Source organism: Engystomops pustulosus, chromosome 9, assembly GCF_040894005.1.
Source record: "Engystomops pustulosus chromosome 9, aEngPut4.maternal, whole genome shotgun sequence".
NCBI classification, from domain to species: domain Eukaryota; kingdom Metazoa; phylum Chordata; class Amphibia; order Anura; family Leptodactylidae; genus Engystomops; species Engystomops pustulosus.
The window spans coordinates 36,835,288-36,857,353 of record NC_092419.1 but is presented as its reverse complement, the minus strand read 5'-3'; the positions used below and the strand labels follow the sequence as shown (position 1 = coordinate 36,857,353).

Genomic DNA, 22,066 nt, shown 5'->3' with positions numbered 1-22,066 from the left:
GGGGGTGTGTCTCAGACTACCAGAGCACAATGAGAGGGATGTGACCAGTGCTGTTAAATCAGTTCACTGTCTACCAAATGTTTTACAAAATGTTTTTGCACACCCACTCCAGCATGGAGTTGCTCTGGCTACACCCCCATAACCCTTCTGGCTCATAAGCAGGTTTTTAAAGTTGATTTTTGCTAAGGAAGTAGACCATGGATAAAAAAATATAAGAACATTACCACAGTCACGGTGCCTGGATGTATGAGTAAGTGCCCCTGGTTTATCATGCTGGATTCTGATGGTAAATTTCCATTGAAGGGATACTCCAATTACTAACATTGGGGCCCATTCACTCAATAAAACTTAATCTAGTAATTAGCCAATTCACTTATTAGCTATATTTAGCCATTAGGGAGTTATAAAAAAAAAAATTTGGCTAACTTTCTTAGCTGGTGTCGTCCTCGATCCCCTAGGAAGGGACTTGTAGTTTCTTCTTTCTTTGTTGCGCATGCGCAATGAATCTCTCTGCCGACGTGCCGCTCATTCAACTGTAATACAAGTGAACATGTCTGCACACCGGCAATAGCAGAGAGCGCATGGGCAGGGTACATCCACAGTTCTGGGCCGTCTCCAACTAAGCTCCTAGCGTAGTGCGGGTGCGCAGGGCTCATGGAAAGATGTAAAGAATGATGCGCACAGCGGCCATCTTTTCCCGGACACCAACATGAAGCTGGATATAAGGTACTGGAGAGCTTAAAATATAAAGAAATAGCTTACATTAGCCACATATATTTGATATATATATGTAATACATTTAGAAAAGGAATATTGAAAAAAAAAAGTTGCTTTTGATAAATCATATCTTTCCTGATTCTAGCGGTGGGTGTGTATTTATAATTTCCCTCGAGCAGCTGCTTGGCTGATGACATCTGGAGGGGCGCAGGTTACACCCCATGATGTCACTCCATTACAGATCCGCTTTCTGGCTGCTGTAAGGATGACTAATGCACATAGTCGGGGTATTTTATTTTCCCTTTTTTGTAGGTACATTACGTGTTTTTGAGTAATGAGAAGTGAACAGAAAATAGTTGACCTGCTTTGTACGGCTGTTCATCTTCTCCCTGACTTCAGGATTAAGCGGCAGAAGATGCTGCATTGCAAAATAAGCAAATTGTGCTGAGGCATTCCCGGATTACTCGCTCAGCACACCGCGTATTGTATGGCTGCTGAGGAGGTCTTCACAATGTAATATCATAACCATTCAGGCACTTCATAGACACAGAATGCGAAACGCGCTGGGATTGTTTTAATAATCTTTCTGCATCTTCAGCATTTCAGTATCACAACCCGATATATTGTAAAAAGCAGAGTCTATGGGGGAGATTTATCATTAGTGAGAGCAGAACTGTTCTAGGCACCAATGGAAACCAATCAGAGATTAGTTTTCATATTCCCAGGGCTGTTTTATAAAATTAAAGCTGAAAGCGGATTGGTTTACATGGCCAGCGCAGACACTTCTGATAAATCTCCCCTTATGTCTGCACATTCGGTGTGAACATAACCTGATAGAACAGGAAGATAGTCCTAGGGACTTCATGATCTCATGACCCATGACATGATGCTGCGTAGCTGCGTCATCTCCCAAAACTTATGATATCCCGAACCTTTACCCAGAAATGGGAAGCAGCAGGTGGCCCTTGTCAGTGAGATCTGTAATGAGGAACATGACGGCTTCTTGTAATGGGAATGTGGACAATCTGATGACTTCAGTCCATAACTATAAACAGCTTTTCATTACAACATCTGTAAATTCCAGCCCTATCTTTGTTCCTCGGGGCAGGATATTTCCGCTGCCCTTGGATACGCTTGTATATTGCACAATGTATGAACTTTGATATTACTTTTTTCATGGCTGATGATCTACCACTAACTATGATAGTGGCTCACAGCAGAGGACTTGCTACAGTGTGTCCAGTGTGTGGAACCCCAGTAGGACTTCCCTGCACTGGTACATTGCAGCAAACCCTTAGGATAGTAGAGAGGTTTGTGCTGCTGGTGATGATGTTCTCCTCCTTGTAGACTCCAGGAACAAGCTGCAGAGACCATTGAAGCCCTCCACGCTGCCGGCATGAAGGTGTGGGTGCTAACTGGAGACAAGATGGAGACGGCAAAGTCCACGTGTTATGCCTGCCGCTTGTTTCAGAATACGACTGAGCTGCTAGAACTGACCACTAAAAACGTGGAAGAATGTGAAAGGAAGGAGGATCGCTTACAGGAGCTGCTCCTGGAGTATCATCGAAAGCTTGTGCAAGAAGCCCCCAAACTGAAAGGAGTTAAAAGGTAAAATTTAGGAAATAATTGACTTTGTTAATGAATTCATGTTGATAAAAATATGTTACTAATATTGTGGCCATAGCAAGACCCTGTTAGCCCTGCCATTCTGCTTCCATGATGTCATCTCTCATAGATGTTTTAGAAGCTACCATGAAAAACATGACTGGGCATGTTAACATCCAACACTCTAGTGCAGTCATTTTCCTAATATCTGTGGTTTACATATACAATCAGGAGGTTTTATCATCACATTGAAAACCAAGTTTTCCATAATGTTCCCCATGCTGGCACCTTGACCTTTGGAAGGGACAGAAACTTGCGAAGAAATGGATAAATGGCCTTAAGGTCAAATGGCAGCATCTTCCTGTCCCTACCTATGGTCAGAGGTTGTGACTGTATCTTCTCTGCAGGTGGCCAGAGCAACCAATGATGAAATAAGGGTTTGTCTAAGACTACTACAGACTAGACACAGCACCATGTAGCTAAGCTAAAGAGCAGCCATTGAACTGTGGAAAATACATAGCTGATGGCCATATAGATGTCCTATAGGTTCTGGCTTTAAAGGACATCTACCACCAGGATAAAGGATTGTATGCAAATAAGCCTGAGGGTCTCCAGGCTCCACAGGCAGTAATGGAACCTGGAGCCCCTCAGCCCCTCATTTGCATACAGTCTTTCATCCTTGTGGTAGATGTCCTTTAAGAATATCTACCATCAACATCAAGCATGATAAACCAGTTACTTATGGATCCAGTTACTGTGAGTGTGGTAATCTTCTATTTGTTATCCATGGCCTCTTTCTTTCTAAAATATACTTTTATAATTATCCTAATAAACCAGAAGGTCTCCTTGGAGTGTTGCCAGAGCTCCTCCATGCTACAGAGCATGTGGTGAAACTTCCACAGTCAGTGTAACCGCCTGTGACGCTGCTGCACTGAGGGACTTTGTGAACACTTCCTGTAGCCCCTCAGGCTCATTAGCATAATTTTAGAAGGAAGGAGGCCACAGAATTAAGTGTCATATGCCATCTCCTGACAGGAGATTCACCTGTACTTTGTATCAGGAAGAAAGATCTCTCATTCTACAAAAATATGTTAAGCAGTTGTTGTAAAAGTTGGGGTTACAAAAGGTGAGGTGTTAGGAAATTTCAATTTCACCCAAAACTATTCAGGTTTAGGTGGCCATTTTATGGCCTGAACAGAAATTTGATGCCATGTTAAGTGTGGTAAAGGGAGACTTTATTATTTCTGTCCATGATGCAGTTTCCCAGATATCCCCAATTTATTCTGTATGCTAATGAGACAGTTGGTGCACCCGGGTGTGTTCTCAGCACCCAGAGGATTTATCTACCTGTCTTAATCGTCTCCCTCTTCTCCAGTATGCCCCCATGCTTCTCACAAGACATATCTCCTGCTTATCTGAGTCCATACAGGACACGTATCAGTACACCAACTACCTCATTAGCATACACATTAAAATGGGAATTTCTTATCTTTATTTTTTCCATCCATTATACTATTTTTGAATTCACAGAACATTCCTCTACTACATAAGGACAATGGATTGTAATACTAGTGGTAGTCTCCCTTTCAGTCGGTGGAAAATATCCACACATTGCATACCTGTCTCACATGAGCAATCTCTCTTATCTCTGTTTCAGGAGCTGGACAGGAAACCAAGATTACGGGCTGATCATTGACGGGTCCACGCTGTCACTCATATTAAATTCCAACTACAGTTCCAGTCATTATAAAAATATATTTCTGCAGATTTGTCAGAAATGTACGGCGGTTTTATGTTGTCGTATGGCGCCGCTGCAGAAGGCACAGGTGTGTGTAGCTATCATGTATCATATGAAGACTTAGTATAGCTTCCAGCTCTCACACATGACACTACTACTGTACATACTGGATACTACATACAGGCTTTAAAGGATATCTACCATCAAAATCCATCATGATAAACCAGGGACACTTAATCATAGATCCAGACACTGTGACTGTGGTAATCTTGTTATATATGTTATCCATGGCCTCCTTCCTTCTAAAATCAACTTTTAAAATTATGTTAACCAGAGCCTCTCGGTACTGTAGCTTTACAGGCTGTTAATACTGTCGGACCTCCTTTTCCCTCAGCACTTCCTCCCTCCCTCTGCTTGCTGTAATCTTGCTGCAGAGTAAGCTTGAGCACACAGTGGGGAGGGAAGTGCTCCTTGCAAAGTGTAACGGCTAGTAGAGCATGGAGTGCCTCTGATGACACCAGAACTCATTTGCATAAAAGTTTTAAAAGTTGATTTTAGAAGAAAGCAGGCCATGGATAACAATTATAAGAAGATGACCACAGTTACAGTGTCCCGGGATTATTGTGCCCGATTTTGATGGTAGATTTCCTCTAACATTTCCTATTATGTTATCGCTGCAATGCTTTTCTATGGAGAATAATTGTATCTTTCTCCACAGATTGTGAAAATGGTGAAAAATAGTAAAGGAAACCCCATCACGTTATCTGTAGGGGACGGAGCCAATGATGTCAGCATGATATTGGAAGCACATGTCGGCATAGGTATGCAGTATCATACTTCCTTCATGTGCCTATACAGCTTCATGTAACTCAAACACCCGTTATTAGGCCACACCCTCTTATCGTATTACTCGTTTTTGAAACTAATTCAAACACATAGATAAATCTGTCCCGCTTTCTTGCTTCGGAAATTTTTTTTTTTGCAAATTCTCTTGCTAATCTGTCATTTATTAACAGGCATTAAAGGAAAAGAAGGTCGCCAGGCCGCCAGAAACAGTGACTATGCTGTGCCCAAATTCAAGCACTTAAAAAAGCTCCTTCTAGGTCACGGCCACTTGTACTACGTCAGGATAGCGCACCTTGTACAGTATTTCTTTTATAAGGTAAGGGCGCTATCAACCCTTCGGGCACCCGAGTGAAGCCAAATGTTATTGATTTCAGTACAGATAGTTCGCAGTACAGGACTGTTTCTTGGGTAGAAAAATTGATTTTAATTAAGAGGTCATCGGGCTGGGATTGATCATGAGTATCTGTAGATGTCATACGCCATTGACGGCTGCACCTTTTGCTGTTCTGCTAAAGAGATAGGGAACGTTTGATTCTAGGGAAATGCCCAATAAGTTTAGGTGTTTTTTTGTATATTTAATAGATTAATTAATAATGTCAGACAGTGACACTTAAAGGGACGCTGTAACTAGATTTATTCACATTAAACTAGCAGCCCCCCTCAGGCAGGGTATGAAATATCCTATCTAGAATTCCCTCTTTGTGACATCTCATCCATTGATCTATAAAAAGAATCTCCTCCAAGTGAGCAAAGAAGAAGAAGAACTTTTTTTGTTTAAAAACTTGAAAATATGATTGATTTTTTTGTATGGTATATGCAAAGAAGAGTCATATTATGCTCGAGATGAATCATTTTTAGAGTCTTTGGGGGGAGGGGAATTTAACTGCCTCTATCTTGGGTTCTATAACACCTAGAAACATTTGGTGTCATATTAAAGATCAGATTTTCTTCTTTCAGATCATAAACCAATATGATATCCTTGATCAAAACAATTAAAAATCCCAAATCTGGAAAACTTCATTTATACTTTTAACATTTCATACTCTTATGTGAGGGGGGTATTAGTTCAATGGGGTAAAATTTGGTGAAAGAGTCCATTTAGTTCTAAAGTATCATTCTGACTTTTTACTGTTCTCTCTTTGTAGAACCTGTGTTTCATCCTGCCGCAGTTTTTATACCAGTTCTTTTGTGGGTTTTCACAACAGGTAGGTGTTCAGTGCTGCTAATTATATACATAAAGATTCGGCAATAGGGAAGTGACTCTGTACATGAGGCTAAGCCTGGCAGCAGGACGGGCCTGTGATCGCACAGGGTGTGGGCGGCATGATCCGTGTTGAGGGGGCTACGGCTTGGATTTGTGTTGATAGGTGCATTTTCTGCAGCACTTACCTCCTGATCTAAAGATTGTGAGACGTCATGTTAGATCATTCCTGGCTTGAGGCAAAGAGGAAGAAATATTAAGTTGGTCATTGGAGATTGAGTTCCTTGTGTGTGGAAATCATGACTACTAAGAGATGTAAAACATGTCATTGGGTAATAATTGTGCACAACAGGAATTGCCTCTGATACAAAATGTAATAAATATCTTTGTGTTTCCTCTGTTGTAGCCACTTTATGATGCTGCATATTTGACCATGTACAACATCTGCTTTACCTCTCTACCCATCCTGGCGTATAGTCTGTTGGAACAACACATCAGCATTGAAACGCTCATAGCAAATCCAAAGTTGTATATGTAAGTATAGAGCGTCCCTGGGGTAACAATGTAAACTACATTTCAAGGGGTTGTTCAGTTTCAGTAAATAAATATTATTGTTTCTATAATGAAAGGTAAACATTTTTCTAATTTACTTTCTGTGTCAATTCCTCCCAGTTTTCTAGAACTCTGCTTGCTGTTATTATAACAGGAAGCTGCAATGTTTACTTCCTGTGAATAAAAACTGCTCCCTGGTCATGTGATGTCACACAGGTGCACAGCTCATTATTATTATTAACAGAGTAATCACAACTGTGCACCTGTGTAACATCACATGACCAGATTTCTAGCTACAGGAAGTAAACATAGGAACTTTCTGTAGAATTACAGCAGGCGGAGATCTAGAAAACAGCAAGGAATTGATATAGAAAGTATGTTGGAAAAGTGTTTAACTTTTCATTATACAAACAATATCTATTTGCTGAAACAGGAACATCACCTAACTACTTTCATCCTGAAATTATTGGTCCTTTTGCTATATCTGTACATACTGATTTGGAGGGTTTAATCTGCCCTGGTGTAGGGTTGATCATGGGTAACCAGCTAGAAGGATTTTGCTGTAGGTGTCTCCATTTGCAGCTATTTTTAAAAACTCCATATTATAATGTATGCTGTAATCCGCAATTACACTAAAAAGTATGCAATGTAAGACAATGTTAGTACAATAATGTAAGTGACAGGCTCCAACAGCCTATGCTATGCTGATATTAAAAATTCCTTTGTCAGCATAGAGAATCATTTCAGTACTTTTATTTAAGTGTAATTCACATTACCTGGCTCCCTGCCAGCAGCGTGTGCTGAGTCCCAAGGGGGATTTATGCTGCCTGTGTGTGCATTTTATCTCTCTTTTCTTCCGGTAATTGTGATTTTTCACCATTGCAGGAGAATATCTGATAACGCCATGCTGCAGTGGCTGCCTTTTCTATACTGGACTGCACTGGGAGCTTTTGAAGGACTAGTATTTTTCTTTGGAGTTTATTTCCTATTCCAGAATCCCTCATTGGAAGGCAATGGTCAGGTACAGTATATCGGTTATACCCTCCACTCACTGTCTTACTAGTATACGTTATAAGCAGGGTGTGTACATGTATGTTTGTGATTATATATATATATATATATATATATATATATATATATATATATATATATATATATATATATATATTTTCAAATGTTCTGCACCACTTTCTTTATATGCAAGTCAATCCTCCTGTCTTTTACCTCATCAGCCAGACATTCCTTCCATAAAATAGCCGCAGATGGAGGGTCATGTGATTCTGTCTATGAACAATTGCCCTCATGGATAAGATAAGATCACATGACCCTCCATCTGCGGCCATTTTATGGACAGGAATCTCTGGCTGATGAGGTAAAAGACAGGAGGCTTCACTTTACATATCAAGAAAGCAGAGCAGAACTATTAATAGATGTATATTGGTAAATTAGCAATATATAATAATTCTGGTCGGACACAGGGCCCCAAACAAATACGGTAATGGGACGGGAGCTAATGGTATGGCAGCTCAGACAGTTTTGAGGTCCCCGTTACCTTGTGACACAGAAGATGCTTGAAGATACCTACTTGGTCAGTTGTGGCTTAGAATGGTTGGACCTCTTTAGTCAACAATTTGATAAACCTAAGCAGCGAGGAGATAGACATTTTGTTATTTTTCTGGCCCAAATATGTGCAGTAGCCATTTTGATTCTTTAAGATGCCTTTCCATGTTCCCATTCAAGAGTCCCGCTATTCCTGTGGTGTCTTACTAGTTGCCTGACTTATAGGGAAGATCCTGTAAAGGAAAGCTCCACTAGAGGTGGAAACTTTTGGAAAATTCATGAAACTTAAATGTGCAACCACCACGATACCGTATGGATTACCGAAAGATCCTTCAAATGTCTTAGGAAAAATGATATGTTGTGGAATCTGGTTTTGACAACTGTCCAGTGGTTGCCTACAGTTGTCAGAACGTTGTGTTCTATCTTCTCGGAAAGTTCTTGAGGTTCTAATGCCTGGTCTATAGGGCCGCTGCTCTGCTGGAGACTGGATAGGCAGCCTTATACCACTGACCATACAGTGGGTCACTCCTGTATCGTAAGACAAGACTACCTATAGTATAGACACTTGTCATGGGTTCAAATTTTTTTGGATAATAATAATTTCCAATTTTTTTTCCCCAGGTTTTTGGAAACTGGTCTTTTGGGACAATTGTTTTCACTACATTAGTGTTTACAGTCACGTTAAAGGTACGTTCATGATTTTCTGTACAGATGAGCGAGTATACTCGTCCGAGCTTGATGCTCGTTCGGGTATTGGCGTACTCAAAACGGCTCGTTGCTTGGACTAGTATTTCGCCTGCTCGATAACGAGCTTTCACTTAAGGAAACACAGTGAAGAACACAGGATCATTTAAGGATCATTAAAGATAATTTAAGTGAAGAACACATTGCAGATGTTTCCGTACATCTGCTAAGTTATCCGAAGACACGAGTGCGGAACGTTGTTCTTCACAATAGTATGTGAAGAACAATATGTGTGAAGAACACATTGCAGATGTTTAACACGGGTCATTCTCCTTTTTGAAGTTCCACGAATATTCCATTAAATAAAAAAAAACAAAGAAACAGGAGTGACTTCCTCATTTCTCAAAAAAATGACACATTTTATTGGTCCCCTTGGTCCCCTTGAAAAATGCTCAAGTCTTCCGTTGACTTCAATGGGGTTCTTATTTGTAACGAGCACTCAAGCATCGGGAAAACATCGACTTGAGTAACGAGCACTCGAGCATTTTAGTGCTCACTCGTCTCTAATTTTCTATATATGTTGTCTTGATTTCCGCTTGATTTTCATTGTTGATGAATATGTCGGTCAGCGCACTTTGCATTTATACAGTGATCTGTGATCCTTTGCAGCTGGCGTTGGATACTCGATACTGGACGTGGATGAATCACTTGGTCATATGGGGCTCTTTGGCCTTTTATGTTATTTTCTCAATATTTTGGGGAGGAATCATTTGGTAAGTTGCAAGATTGGTAAAAATGTAATATAGCAAATGGAAATTATATAATAATTAAAGAAGGTAACTATACGTTTTAAACCGTATTGGTTTCGGGAATTAACAGTACAAGTCATAACAGTACATTTTGTAATATACTTTATTAAAGAAAAATACTTGTCTGATTCCCCCCCCCCCCTTTTTTTACTGCATTTAGGAGTCTATCTAAATCCCTCACATAAATAGCAGAACGATACAGAGAAGTTGTTAAAACTTCTCATAACTCAACTCCTTACAAGTTAACTCAGGTTATCTCCATACAGAGCTGAATGACTCATTAGATATTTTCCAGGTATGTGAAGAGTTATGCTTTAGCCTCTTCTCCTTGTTTGCTTTGTGTGGATTTCAAAATTGCTTTCAGATAAACCACTGGTAAAAATACAGACGGTCCCCTACTTAAGAACACTCGACTTACATACGACCCCTAGTTACAAACAGACCTCTGGATATTGGTAATTTATTGTACTTTAGTCCTAGGCTACAACAAACAGCCATAACAGTTATCTAATGTATCTGCAATGAAGCTTTAGTGTTAATATTGATTCTTATGACAACCCAACAGTTTTAAAATCCAATTGTCACAGAGACCAAAAAAGTTCTGGCTGGGATTACAATGATAAAATATACAGTTCCGACTTACATACAAATTCAACTTAAGAACAAACCTGCAGACCCTATCTTGTATGTAACCCGAGGACTGCCTGTAATACAGACAAGTATTTTTCTTCAATATTGAATATTACAAGGTTTGTTATTCTCATCAAAATTTCTGAAATACTGATATCTTGGCATGTACAGTCTGAAGAGGAAATCCCTAGGACACTGCAGTCTACCAGACATCTACCAGCTTTTTACACCCCTAAACTAGGAGCCCCCTCAGCTAGAAATATTTTTTTTTAGAATTCCCTCCAAAATCACCTCCAACGTCCTGGGAAAATGAGCAGAGCAGAGTCACTTTTTACCTTAGATGAGTCACTTTTAGAGGCTGCAGGTGAAGTCTCACTCATATCTAGGGCTCCGTAGTACCCAGAACTAGTCCTTTTTACTATTATATTAAAGACTCTCATCAGCCTTGTGGTTCTGTACATTGCAGAATCTGAGACAGGCATTTAAAGCAATAAGTGGAAATAAAATGTTTGTCTTTGGCCAGCTTTCAGAACTAGCTCTTTAACTTTCTCCATTTTCGACTAGAAGCCTCATATGACCTGAAAGGATTGTGTAGCAAACCTTAATTTCCATCTTGACAACAATGTAAATAATCTTCTGATTTCACGAATGTTCCATTTACCTTCCCTGTCCGGATCTCCTCTAGGCCATTCCTCCGGCAGCAGCGAATGTACTTTGTGTTTTCTCACATGCTGACATCGGTGTCAGTCTGGCTCGCCATCATTCTGCTGATTTTTATAAGCCTCTATCCAGAAATACTGCTGATCGTTCTAAGAAACGTTAAGCGCGCCGGCCAAAAGGTAAGAGCAGCCGCACCTGATGATTTTAGTTCTTCGTTTATTATTGATGACGTAAAATTTGTGAACAGGAATGTTAAAAGCCAAATATATATTATACAATCGTGTGATTCATTTCTCAGGGTAATGTAGTCTCAATGACCACAAATCCTAGCTATAAAGATTTGAAAATATTCTCTATTCCGTTTTCATTATTGAGGAAATATTTTGTTTATTTTTGGGGTGTAAAAATAAGATTTTACAAACAATTTAGAATGATAAGAAAAAAAATCTCAAAGAGACTCTCAATTGCTTAGCCAATGACTGGCTCACGTAAATGACCACTTTGGCAGGTGATTGGCTGAGCAGTAATTTACTTAAAGGAAATCTACCACCAGGATGATGTTTTGTAAACTTGGTGCACTAACATGCCGATGTGTAGTTATATGCCTGCTTACTTACACTTACATGTGTGTGCCCCCTCTGCCAGGATCTGCTCATCTGTAAGCTTCCTATGCCCTTGTTTTTAGCAACAAAAAAAAGGTTTAAAAATTATGTAAATGAGTCCAGGCTCTGTTAACACCTATGGAGCCTTAGACTCATTTGCATAATTTTAAAAACTTTAAAATGAAGCAGCTCAAGGAAGAGTCATCCTGCTAGAGGGGCACACACCAGTATGTCAGTCTGCTTGGTTTACAATCCTTCATCCTGGTGGTTGATGTCCTTTAAAGGAAACCTACCATCAGCAATCTACCTATTGAGGTAAACCTGATGGTAGGTTCCCAGTGACGTTATAACCCCCTAATCTATGTTTAGCTAGTCCTAGATTTCTTTCTTCATGAATATGCTAATTGTCCTTGAAGGCCCTCCCACCTTCTTGTCCCCGGCTTTCCTCGGTGTGCTTCTTTTTAGGACCTTATACAGTAACTAATATTTAACTTCCATCGTTCTCACCATTGTTAAATGTCTAAAATTATTTCCTAATGTATCTTTATAGCGGTTAATAATAATACAATATTTCTATGTAGTTTCATCCTGTGACCCCCTCAGTAGACTTACCTGTCAGTGACTAGTGGATCAGGCTGCCTTACCTCTTATCTCCAGTAGGGAAGTGCTATGTTTACGTCAAGCTTGACTAACACTATGATGGCACTGTAATACTGGGGGGCTGTAATACTGGGGGGGCTGTAATACTTGGGGGGGGGGGATGTAATACTGGGGGGCTTCCCCTTTAGGGCCACACTGCTCTCTCCATGTGCTGTCCTGGCTGGTCCCTTGTATGTGTGATTATACTCTGTCTTCCTCTTACTGACCCTGCTTCTCTCCCTGCCCCCTCTGTCTCTGCTTCGGACCAGGTAACCAAACACTTGCCTTCCTCAGGAACATCTACTATCTTCATGCTTTCTCAAACATCCAGTACTCACAGCTTCCCCTGGAGTGATTAAGGTGAAGTTGCTTTGCTTACTACTTCCTCTTCTCAATTATTTCCCCTTTTTTTTTTTTAAGGGGGGGGAGGGGGTGACATTTCTATAACTCATTCATGATCATTTACTCAAGGTCTTTGTGTATATGACACAGTAGCGGTATTTTGCATGTTATTCGTGTTTTAGCTGTGCCTACGTGTTCATTTTAAGTGTTTTAGATGTGTTTTTATCTCGGTTTTATAGTGCATAGTACAGTGTCAGTTAGGACTTGCTGGTTTTAAAAGGGGTTGGTCACTTTACCTCCTGTTACTGTGATGTTAAAGTCTGGGGGTCAGGATATTAGGTCATTTACCAATATACATCTATTAATAGTTCTGCTCCGCTTTCTTCATATGTAAAGTGAAGCCTCCTGCCTGTCAATAAAATGGCTTTGTATCTTATTGCTTAGATTAACTTTTTAAAAATAAGTTTAGTGATCCGTTTTATTTAGAGCCTATAAGATACATTCATCTGCATACATTCGCCTACTTTCAGTACTCCTCATCATTGGAAATAACCACTGCAGGAATGAAAATTACAGAACTGTCGGCTTTCTACAAACTGCATAAAACTTTATTTCTGACACTTATATTTTACACTCCTATGTCCCTTCTCTAAGTCCTTCTCTAATTCATAATTTCCTCATTTCCTGCAGTGATTATTTCTCTCGATAATTCAGCGCTATGAGGAGATAAGATTATCCGGGGTCTGTCTTTAAGGAGATAAGTCACTAGAAACTTTATCAGCTTCTCCTTATCAGCTTGTAGTGTGAGTACAGAAGGGAAAGCTGGTTAAGGCACATTGCTTAAATATATATTTAATGAAGTATATTACATAGTTTACCATTATCATCTGCTCTATTCATTCAACCTTTAGTGTTAGTCACCATTTAGCATAAACTATTAAGGTAAGTTTATTACATGCACCTTTCATACAGATACATTTAGTGTTGGCTTAAGTTCTGGGACAACAAAATATTGGGCATGTTTGAATCTAACAAGGAATCCTTCCTTCCCCAAGATCAGTCACAGGCAGTAAGCCAGGATATTAGATGGTTGCCATTTTTACCCCAAAAAATTATCTTTAAGGCCGATCATTCATTCAATGTTTATTCATCATTCGTGAAATGTTTAGGCAATGCTGAATGTTTTATCAGTTTTATTTTGTGAACCTGTGGCTCATGATTTAGAATGACTTGTATATAGGACACACAGAAGACCATTCTGAGCAAATTTCTCATTTAAGAAGATATTATTGTGTCTAATGACATCTATCAATCCATTTCCATCTTATAATTTACAGTCTCTGTGCCATGTTCATTCTTCATTTTGTATGTTGTTTTTGTCACTGTTTTAGAGGAAAATGTGCACCACAACAGGTGGTTCAGAGTCTACCCGCTCGACTGTAAGACCTCTACTTTTACGAACATTCTCAGATGAGTCTAATGTACTATAAGAGGTACAGCATCATAATCCAAATTATATAATCAAACCAATCCGCTCTAATCCAGCTTCTGATTTTCCGATTGACGCTTCATTTTGGGATTGTGGTATGGCTACCGAATCACGGCACCGACCAATGCAAATGAGGTTTTTGGTTTATAGACGAAATTGGAGCCAAATTGTCACTTCAGTGTTGTAAAAGTTTGGATTCCTCGGAATTCCTCGGTATTCATGTGCAGATCCATATTAATCAGTGGTGAGACAGGTTCTAGAGTCTCCAGTAGCTTCTATGGACCTTCTAAAATGTTCCCCCTCGATAACCAAAAACCCGATTTCCAATTGTGTAAATAAACCAAAACTGATTTATTCAGCTGAAAACAAAAGCTGACGGAAAACAGTAATTTCATCTTTTTGCCTTTGGTGGCAGATGGCTTATCTGTGATTTTATTACTAACAGCTTCGGGTTACTGGCGGCATCTGTTGTTCATACATCTTGTTGATATTTTATTTATACCATGATTATTACATTTTATATTCCGATCTCCTCTTTTCATGGTTAACCTACTGTATATATATATATATAATGTGTGTGTGGTGCTATGGAACGACTGCTATATGCATTTCTTCCTAATTATAGCACAAGGTACAAGGCCTCTCTTTTGGGACTAGAAGAGGCTTGTATGGAATTTGGAATTTCACAAAATATTCTGCTGGCAGCGGTTATGGGCCGGGGGGGGGGGGTAAGATGCAGATAAGAGAACTGAGAATAATATTCTTTTAATAATAATACAAATATAACAGATACTCCTCATTGATTTAAAGAGCATCTACCACCAGGATGAAGGATTGTATGCAAATGAGCCTAAGGGACTCCAGGCTCCATAGGTGTTAATAGAGCCTGGAGCCCCACAGGCTCATTTGCATACAGTCCTTCATCCTGGTGGTAGATGTCATTTAATAAAGCTTTGAGTAGATGGGACGCTGGGCTACTACAGGGACTGTTACACAATAATCCAGGGAATAGGTCATAGGACTCTGGTGGGACCCGGGCTGTTGTCTTGTATCACTCATGTATAGATACTTTACCTCCATTCAGGGTTTACGAGACTGACGAAGATGGCCGAGTTTTGTGCTCTACGATTTCTGTCAGTCTTGTAGAGATTGAACACGGTTGGCAACTTTGCTTCATGTTTTCTGTAATGTGATTTACCAATGTATATCTATAAGCACTGCCCCACTTTCTTGAAATGTAAAGTAAAGCCTCTGGTTCTGACATATCTGATACCTCATTAGCTGCCATTCCCATCCATAATATGTTAGATACAGGGTCATGTGATCTGTCCCTTACAGGACAGCACAGCATCAGACGCCTAGCTCCCAAACTATAGTTGGGTAATAAAGGACAATCCATTTTACCTGTAAGATACAGTATACTTTATATACCAGCAGGGCAAACATTACTGTTGTAATGCCAACTAGTATTAATAACATAAAAAAAAAAAACCTGGAAAAATATAGTTGGCCTAATGGTATATACACACGAGCAAGTGCCCACCCAGCCATAGGCGTGCTGGAGAGAAGGAGGGATGAGGGCTGTAACATGGCGGAATATAGGAAGCGGTCACGGTGCGATGAGAGACGTTTGCTCACCGCACTGTGACCCGGTGCAATAGACGTCAACAGAGAATGAGCCCTAAATCATACACCACATGCTAGAAAAGTGCACCACACGAAGAGAGGTTCTGATATCAGTCATGTAGACAGTTGGGGCAAATGAGAAAGAGTAAGGCATGACTGCCTGATGGGTTTGTAGTCTGTTACTATGGAGACACACAATTCTGTCAGAGCTGTATGCAAGAACATGTTGGCCTTTTTTTGGTTGGTTTCTATATTTTGGCCATATTTCAGTTAAAAAAAATTGATTGTAAAATGGCAAGTAAACAGTTAAAAGATGGCTCCTCTAGGCTAGAAAGCAGAATGTTGTCACGGAGTATTACTTTTATAGAGAATGAGGCTGTTTGGCTACAACTTATTTTCTCCTGAGCATATAAATAAGCAGATGAAGCTGCAGATGGACTGTTCTCCGAGCTGTGTGAGCGCAGCACAATTATGACAAGTTGTGCTCACAACTGCAGTAATACAGTCATCGTGGCCGTGGACAATGGAGACGAAGACATATGTTTTACTTGGAGATCTCCTGTAATCCACAGAACAGATATGGGTTTCCTGCACACATTGCCAGCGTCCCCTCCCATTATCCAAACACTGGGACCTGATAACCTGCAATTGTAGCTGTAGGGCCCCGATACTGCGCGTCCATCTCATCGGCTATCCTAACACTTTGGTGATTTATTAGCGAGTTATTATAAAAAAATAACCAGTTTTTGGAGCATGTGAGTTGTGGCCCTGATCATTGCACGTTTTTGTTTTTTGGATTTTCAGCAAATTTGGTGGTGGTAAGAGAGGAAACAAATAACATGAGAAGGGTATTGTGCACCAAGCCCTAAAGGGAGGCTGCCATTGCCATATTTTTTAGCATAAAAGATGAAGGAGTCTATCTTATCAACATTTGCTTCACACAAACCAATTTACTCCAGTTGTCCTGAAATTCGTATATCACAAGATCATGTCCTCTAAAACACTGATTTTTGTTTTTTTGGGCGTAGGTTTAACCCTTATTCTAGCCCTAAAATTTTTTTGAAAATGAACAGAGCAAAATGGTATATAACCCTTTCAAGTTCTTGAAAATATATTTTTTATATTAAAAAAAAAAAATAATAATAATAAAAAGTCATATCTCGTTTTGTAAATTTTCCTCAAGATTTTGCAATAGGAGTAAGGTTAACCCTTGAAAAATGTTTAAAATTAACAAAGCAAAATGTAAAAGAATTATCTGTATGTGGCTTTTGCCAGTTTTCAGAACTATTGGAGTAACATCGGCTCAGACTGATTCGGTCCTGAACAAAATATTTAGAAAAATTGTTGTTACATGAAATACAGCACCGGATAGTGGTCCAATACTTAAGTTTAATTTTATGGGCTTGGAGTGTGATGTCTTATTACTGAGAAAACTCCCGCTTATTTTAATAGGCAAATACCGTAAGTGCCCGATTGGTGGTTCTGATCATTGCAAGTCTTGGGCCGACCTTCTGGAACACTGTCCCACCCTTTCTGTATTGAGTGACGCCTCTGGTGCTCTTTAGCAATGGCTATGTGTACTTAAAGAGCCCCACGATTATAGTGCAAATGGAAACTTAAAGGGGCTGTACACTTTCAGACAATTACTGATATTGTTTTTGTAATGAAAATGTATACAATTTTCCAATGTGGTTTTTGTATCGATTTCTCATGGGTTTTCTGGGTCTTCCGGCTGTCATTCTATGACAGGTTCATTGTTTACTTTATGTCTGTGGTCATGTGATGTCACACAGGTGCATGGCTTATAACAGTAATCAGATCTGTGTGTTTTAACGAGCCGTGCATCTGTGTGACATCACATGATCAGAGACTGGTTTTTATCCAACAATGCATAAAAAATTGAGGGATTTTTGAAGAGAAGCAATTGAACAAAAAAGCTCTCTCTCTCACATGTGCTCGAAAAACATGTTACAAAATAAGAACAATTCTCAACTTTTTTTTTTTCCCCCCCAAAAAAGAAACCGTATAAAAAGTCACTTTCCTATAAAAAAGTCCCTGATACCACTCCACCTTGTTCAGGAATGGAGACCCTTAGCAATCCATTCACAATGAGGTCGCATTTGTCAGCGTCAGTCCACCTCTGTATCTTGCCCTCGTATATTGGAACCGATCGCTGATCCTACATAGAAAGAACAAACCAACTGTGCAGATCACCCAAATTTAGGGACAAAAGTATTTTTTATTAATATTCCCAAAGGGGTTTAAAAAGCACCAAAGCACCTTGTCCGACCTCAGGTTTCCCCTCTTCGGGCTTCTTCCGGTATGAGTGACTTTTAATACGAAAGTACGGTTTCTTTTTTTGGAAGAAGAGAATTGAGCATTGTTCTTATTTCTTAACTGGTTTTTATCCACAGGAAGAATAAACAATGAAGCTTTCTATAGAATGACTGCAGCAGATCTCTCGAAAAAAGAAATTGATACATAAAGTATATTGGAAAATTTTACGCATTCAGAATCAATTGTTTGCTGAAACGGAACAATCACTTTAAGTTAAAGAAGGGCTAATGCAACAAGTTAACACAATTAAACGCCTACAAATTAATTTTCTTGGTAATTTCACCCTTCTCTAAGGCTACTTACGCACAAGTGTGCTTGGTACATCCAATACACATCAAACTCACAGCATGTGCTGGCTGCAATATTCGACCCAAACACTGAGCAGGCGGAAGTTAACTGAGATGTTGAGTTCAGTTCCGGTTGCTCAGCGTTGGGGCCAGTTGTTCCAGGCAGCTTATGCTTCAAGTTTGATTTGAGATGGAAGCATCACGCTCACTTGTGTGTTAGCAGCCTTAGTCTATAAAGTTATGTTAGCAAATGTATTTCAGTCCCTTGTAGTTCCACATGCTGATAAATAATGAAGCTCCCGCAAGGTTCTCTGCTCTTTGTTGTACTGATGTACGGCACTCCGGATTGTCATCCATCAACTGACACAACAGCTGGAGAGTCACAAATTACAGACAACGACTACCGTAACCTAAGATTATCATCTGACTCCTAGAACAAACGCTTCATCATAACGATTTCCATACAAATAAGGTTATATCCCAAGCCAGTCCATAAATCCTAACTTTTATTCCTCGTGTCTTTCAGAATTTACAGTTCCAGCTGCCTATGCTGATATCCTACAAAAATGTGGAGAACGGATGCCTCTCTCGGATCAAATTAGAGGAGTACAAACTCAATCCCTTACTGTCTTCTTTTGACGTATATCAATGATATACATGGATGCAACGTGCAAGACCAATGATACCACTAATGTCTAGGAGGGTGATCCTAATATGATCCAAGCATCTCAACAGCCAAGAACACAAGAGGCCATCAGAATATATGAGAGGACTCCGACTTCTTATAAACTCCCCCTGCTGCAAGGACTCGGGATGTTCAGACAAAGCGTCTGGATGACTTTTCTACCTAAATCTCTTGGTGCATGTGCTGTATACAATAATGTCGCCTTTATGCAAAATGTTGCACATCCCTCAACATTGAAGAGATGTAAATCTGCATTTTTTCTATTCACGAGAGCAAACATTTCTAACAGCCGAGTAACAGTTTGAGATGTCTTTCTGGTTTAGTTCTTCATTTATCACCACATATAACATTTCTGTTGTATTATGGAAGATTAAGAGTTCAGACCTGCACTTTGGGCATAATTCTAGTTGGCATGGCATTGCCGGTGGCGATCAGTGACCGCTAGCTAGAATTACTTATATACATGTACATCCTACACATTCGATGCAGACATAGATGCTCCCATAGCGGAGGTAGATTTCATTCAGCCACATGGACAAATCTAGACTTCCCCTTAAAGAGGATTTACCAATTAAATATCAACGTTCTACAGGATAGATAAGTGTCCACTTCTTAGAGTAAGAGCCATATAATCTGAAATGTCCAATTTAGGAGACTGATGGTTGTCATTGTGCAATATCTCTCCATTTATTCTCCATGGGACTCCATTCTCCATCAATCTCGTAGAAGTTGGGCATAATGTCCTATAGAGAGACAATGGGCATCCACCCAATTCATAAGGTGGAACATGTGGCACAACCTTTGCAAATGGAATGTCCCATATCCTTTAGAGTGACATTGAGTGTTCGTCCAGTTCAAAAGGTGGAACACGTGGCACAACGTCTGCTAATGTACCGTCCCATATCCTGTAGAGCGACAGTGGGCATATGGTGGACACAGTGGCACAACATCTTCCTATGTAATCTCCCATATCCTGTAGAGTGACGGTGGATGAACACAAAATCCATATGTTAGAACACGTGGCACAACGTCCCCTTATGTAACGTTCCATATCCTGTAGAGTGATGGTTTATGTCCACCCAGTCCATATGATGGAAAACGTGGTTCAACCTCTGCTAAAGTAACTTCCCGTCTCCTGTGACAGTTGGCATCCACGAAATTATCGCTGGACAATATGGCACAATATTTGCTAATGAAACATACATCATATATTTGGTAGATAGGTGATACTTTTCAAACGTGGTATTACCATTTCAACACTTTAAAGGGGTGTCTAAGGTGTGAGAGGTTGTACCAGCTAGGTAATGCAGACCTGTCACCTGTATGTCACAGACATACCTGCAAACTGCATTACTAGCCCCTGTAATATCACATGTACTTAAGACTACACGAGCATCCAGTAACCTAGGAGCGGAAATGAACTGTGTTTTCTGTAATTGCTTCCTTTTATTTCATTTTAACAAACGATCTGCATTGTTTTAAGTCTTCTTTCTTCCATAATCTTTTCTTTTTTTCCATCCTCTCAGTAACCAAATTCGCCGGTCTGATACGTCTCTTGGCATTGCGCTGAGGTTTGCTGCAGTTTATACCAGACTTAGAAGATGTGGTTTGTTACTGACCATTTTGAAAAAAAAAAAAATATATATATATATAAACTATTTATTTAAAAAGGTATATTTTTATATGAGGTGTCAAAATAGAGCAGTACTAAGCAGTAGTATATATGTGACTCGATCGGAATCGGATACAGTCGTATATTACAGCGCGTGTTTTCACAGGAAGCGCACAATAATTGTGTTTACAGAGGATTTCTATCTCTTTGCACTTATTTTGGTGAAATATTTTACCCATCTAAACCATTCCAGATTTGAATACTACTTGTAATATACATGCAGGACGATTTTGTTTTTTGATTTTGTTTCATTAAATGTAGATTTTACATTTACACACATTTTATGTTTCCCTTTTGTGATAAGAATTTTGTGATAATCACTCCATTAACATGTTTCATTTACAGCAAATGGGTCTTGAGATGAATGTGTTGAGGAAGATTTCCAAGAACTATTATTGGGGGTCCAATGTATCGGCTGGATTAGTCATCAGTAGTTGATCGGAGGGAAGGGGGGGTTGACCAGTTCCCATTCTCTGTCAAAGGGAGCTGTGGCTTCAGGAACAGCTACCGGCCACTTCGGGGACATAGAGCCAACAACCTATTCTTTGTATATACCGAACAGCCAATTAGTGCAAATTCTAGGTTTCTGACCCCCATGATTGATTGCTTAGTCAAAATCTAGGCCGTTAATAGTAATTCTTATAAATCCTTTTAGAAAGCACAAAGCTACGTACTGGTCAAAGTGGAGACTCATATCGACTGATGTATGGCACCTGTTTGCATTGTTGAAAAAAAAAAATGTTAATCCTCCATTTTACTTTTGTAATGTATATATGGTATATAATGTACAAGTCTTGGTTAATTTGGATTAAAAAAAAAGCATGTGCACTGATAATATCCATGATATTTGCATGTGCTGTGTTATTATCCGGATACGACTATTAATAGTCAGACCTGATGTGGATTTACTGCACCCACAACTATATGGTCATCAGTGTCCTACCGGATGGCTGAGGTCCCGGTGATATTTTATGCTTCTTCTGATATCAAGAAAAAACTGTCAGAAGATCTATGGAGATAGAAATAGTACATTACTTGACTGTCAGTGCCATAGACAGTGAGTGGAACGGCAGCACAAAGCTTGACCTGCTTCTTCATTCACTGTCTATGGCATTGAGGGAAGTAGCCAAGTACTGCACTCCGCTGTCTCTGTAGCACCATAAGATGAATAGTGCAGGTGCACACTCATTCAGCCAACGACTCTAGTCATCTGGAGTACAACGGACCCCCATTCTCATAATCCATTGGAACCCCACTCATAAATAAGTGGGGTACATTGTGACCGCACTACCCCATTAATATAATATTCAGCATTGTACTGATGCAGTATGCTTTGAAATTGTCTTTTATCTACCTTTGATTTCTACAGAAAGTGTGAATGATTA

The 22,066-nt window shown here is 39.7% G+C and overlaps 1 protein-coding gene across 6 annotated transcripts in view; it reads left to right on the top strand.

Moving 5' to 3' along the window:
* ATP11C (ATPase phospholipid transporting 11C) overlaps positions 1–21,666 on the top strand; it is an 82,634-nt gene extending 60,968 nt beyond the window's left edge. For 2 of the 6 annotated variants that reach the window (XM_072123970.1, XM_072123969.1), the window contains exons 19-29: positions 2,065–2,325; positions 3,980–4,148; positions 4,779–4,881; positions 5,077–5,222; positions 6,052–6,111; positions 6,514–6,641; positions 7,545–7,680; positions 8,841–8,906; positions 9,573–9,676; positions 11,028–11,181; positions 18,851–21,666. In XM_072123970.1, the coding sequence (XP_071980071.1) occupies positions 2,065–2,325; positions 3,980–4,148; positions 4,779–4,881; positions 5,077–5,222; positions 6,052–6,111; positions 6,514–6,641; positions 7,545–7,680; positions 8,841–8,906; positions 9,573–9,676; positions 11,028–11,181; positions 18,851–18,976 (1,453 nt within the window). In that variant the 3' untranslated portion in view covers positions 18,977–21,666. Of the gene's footprint in view, positions 1–2,064; positions 2,326–3,979; positions 4,149–4,778; positions 4,882–5,076; positions 5,223–6,051; positions 6,112–6,513; positions 6,642–7,544; positions 7,681–8,840; positions 8,907–9,572; positions 9,677–11,027; positions 11,182–12,512; positions 12,604–13,976; positions 14,079–18,850 lie in introns of those variants that run through there. The other 4 variants (XM_072123974.1, XM_072123971.1, XM_072123972.1 and 1 more) reach the window with 4 other exon arrangements.
* Positions 21,667–22,066: the final 400 nt, after the last annotated feature.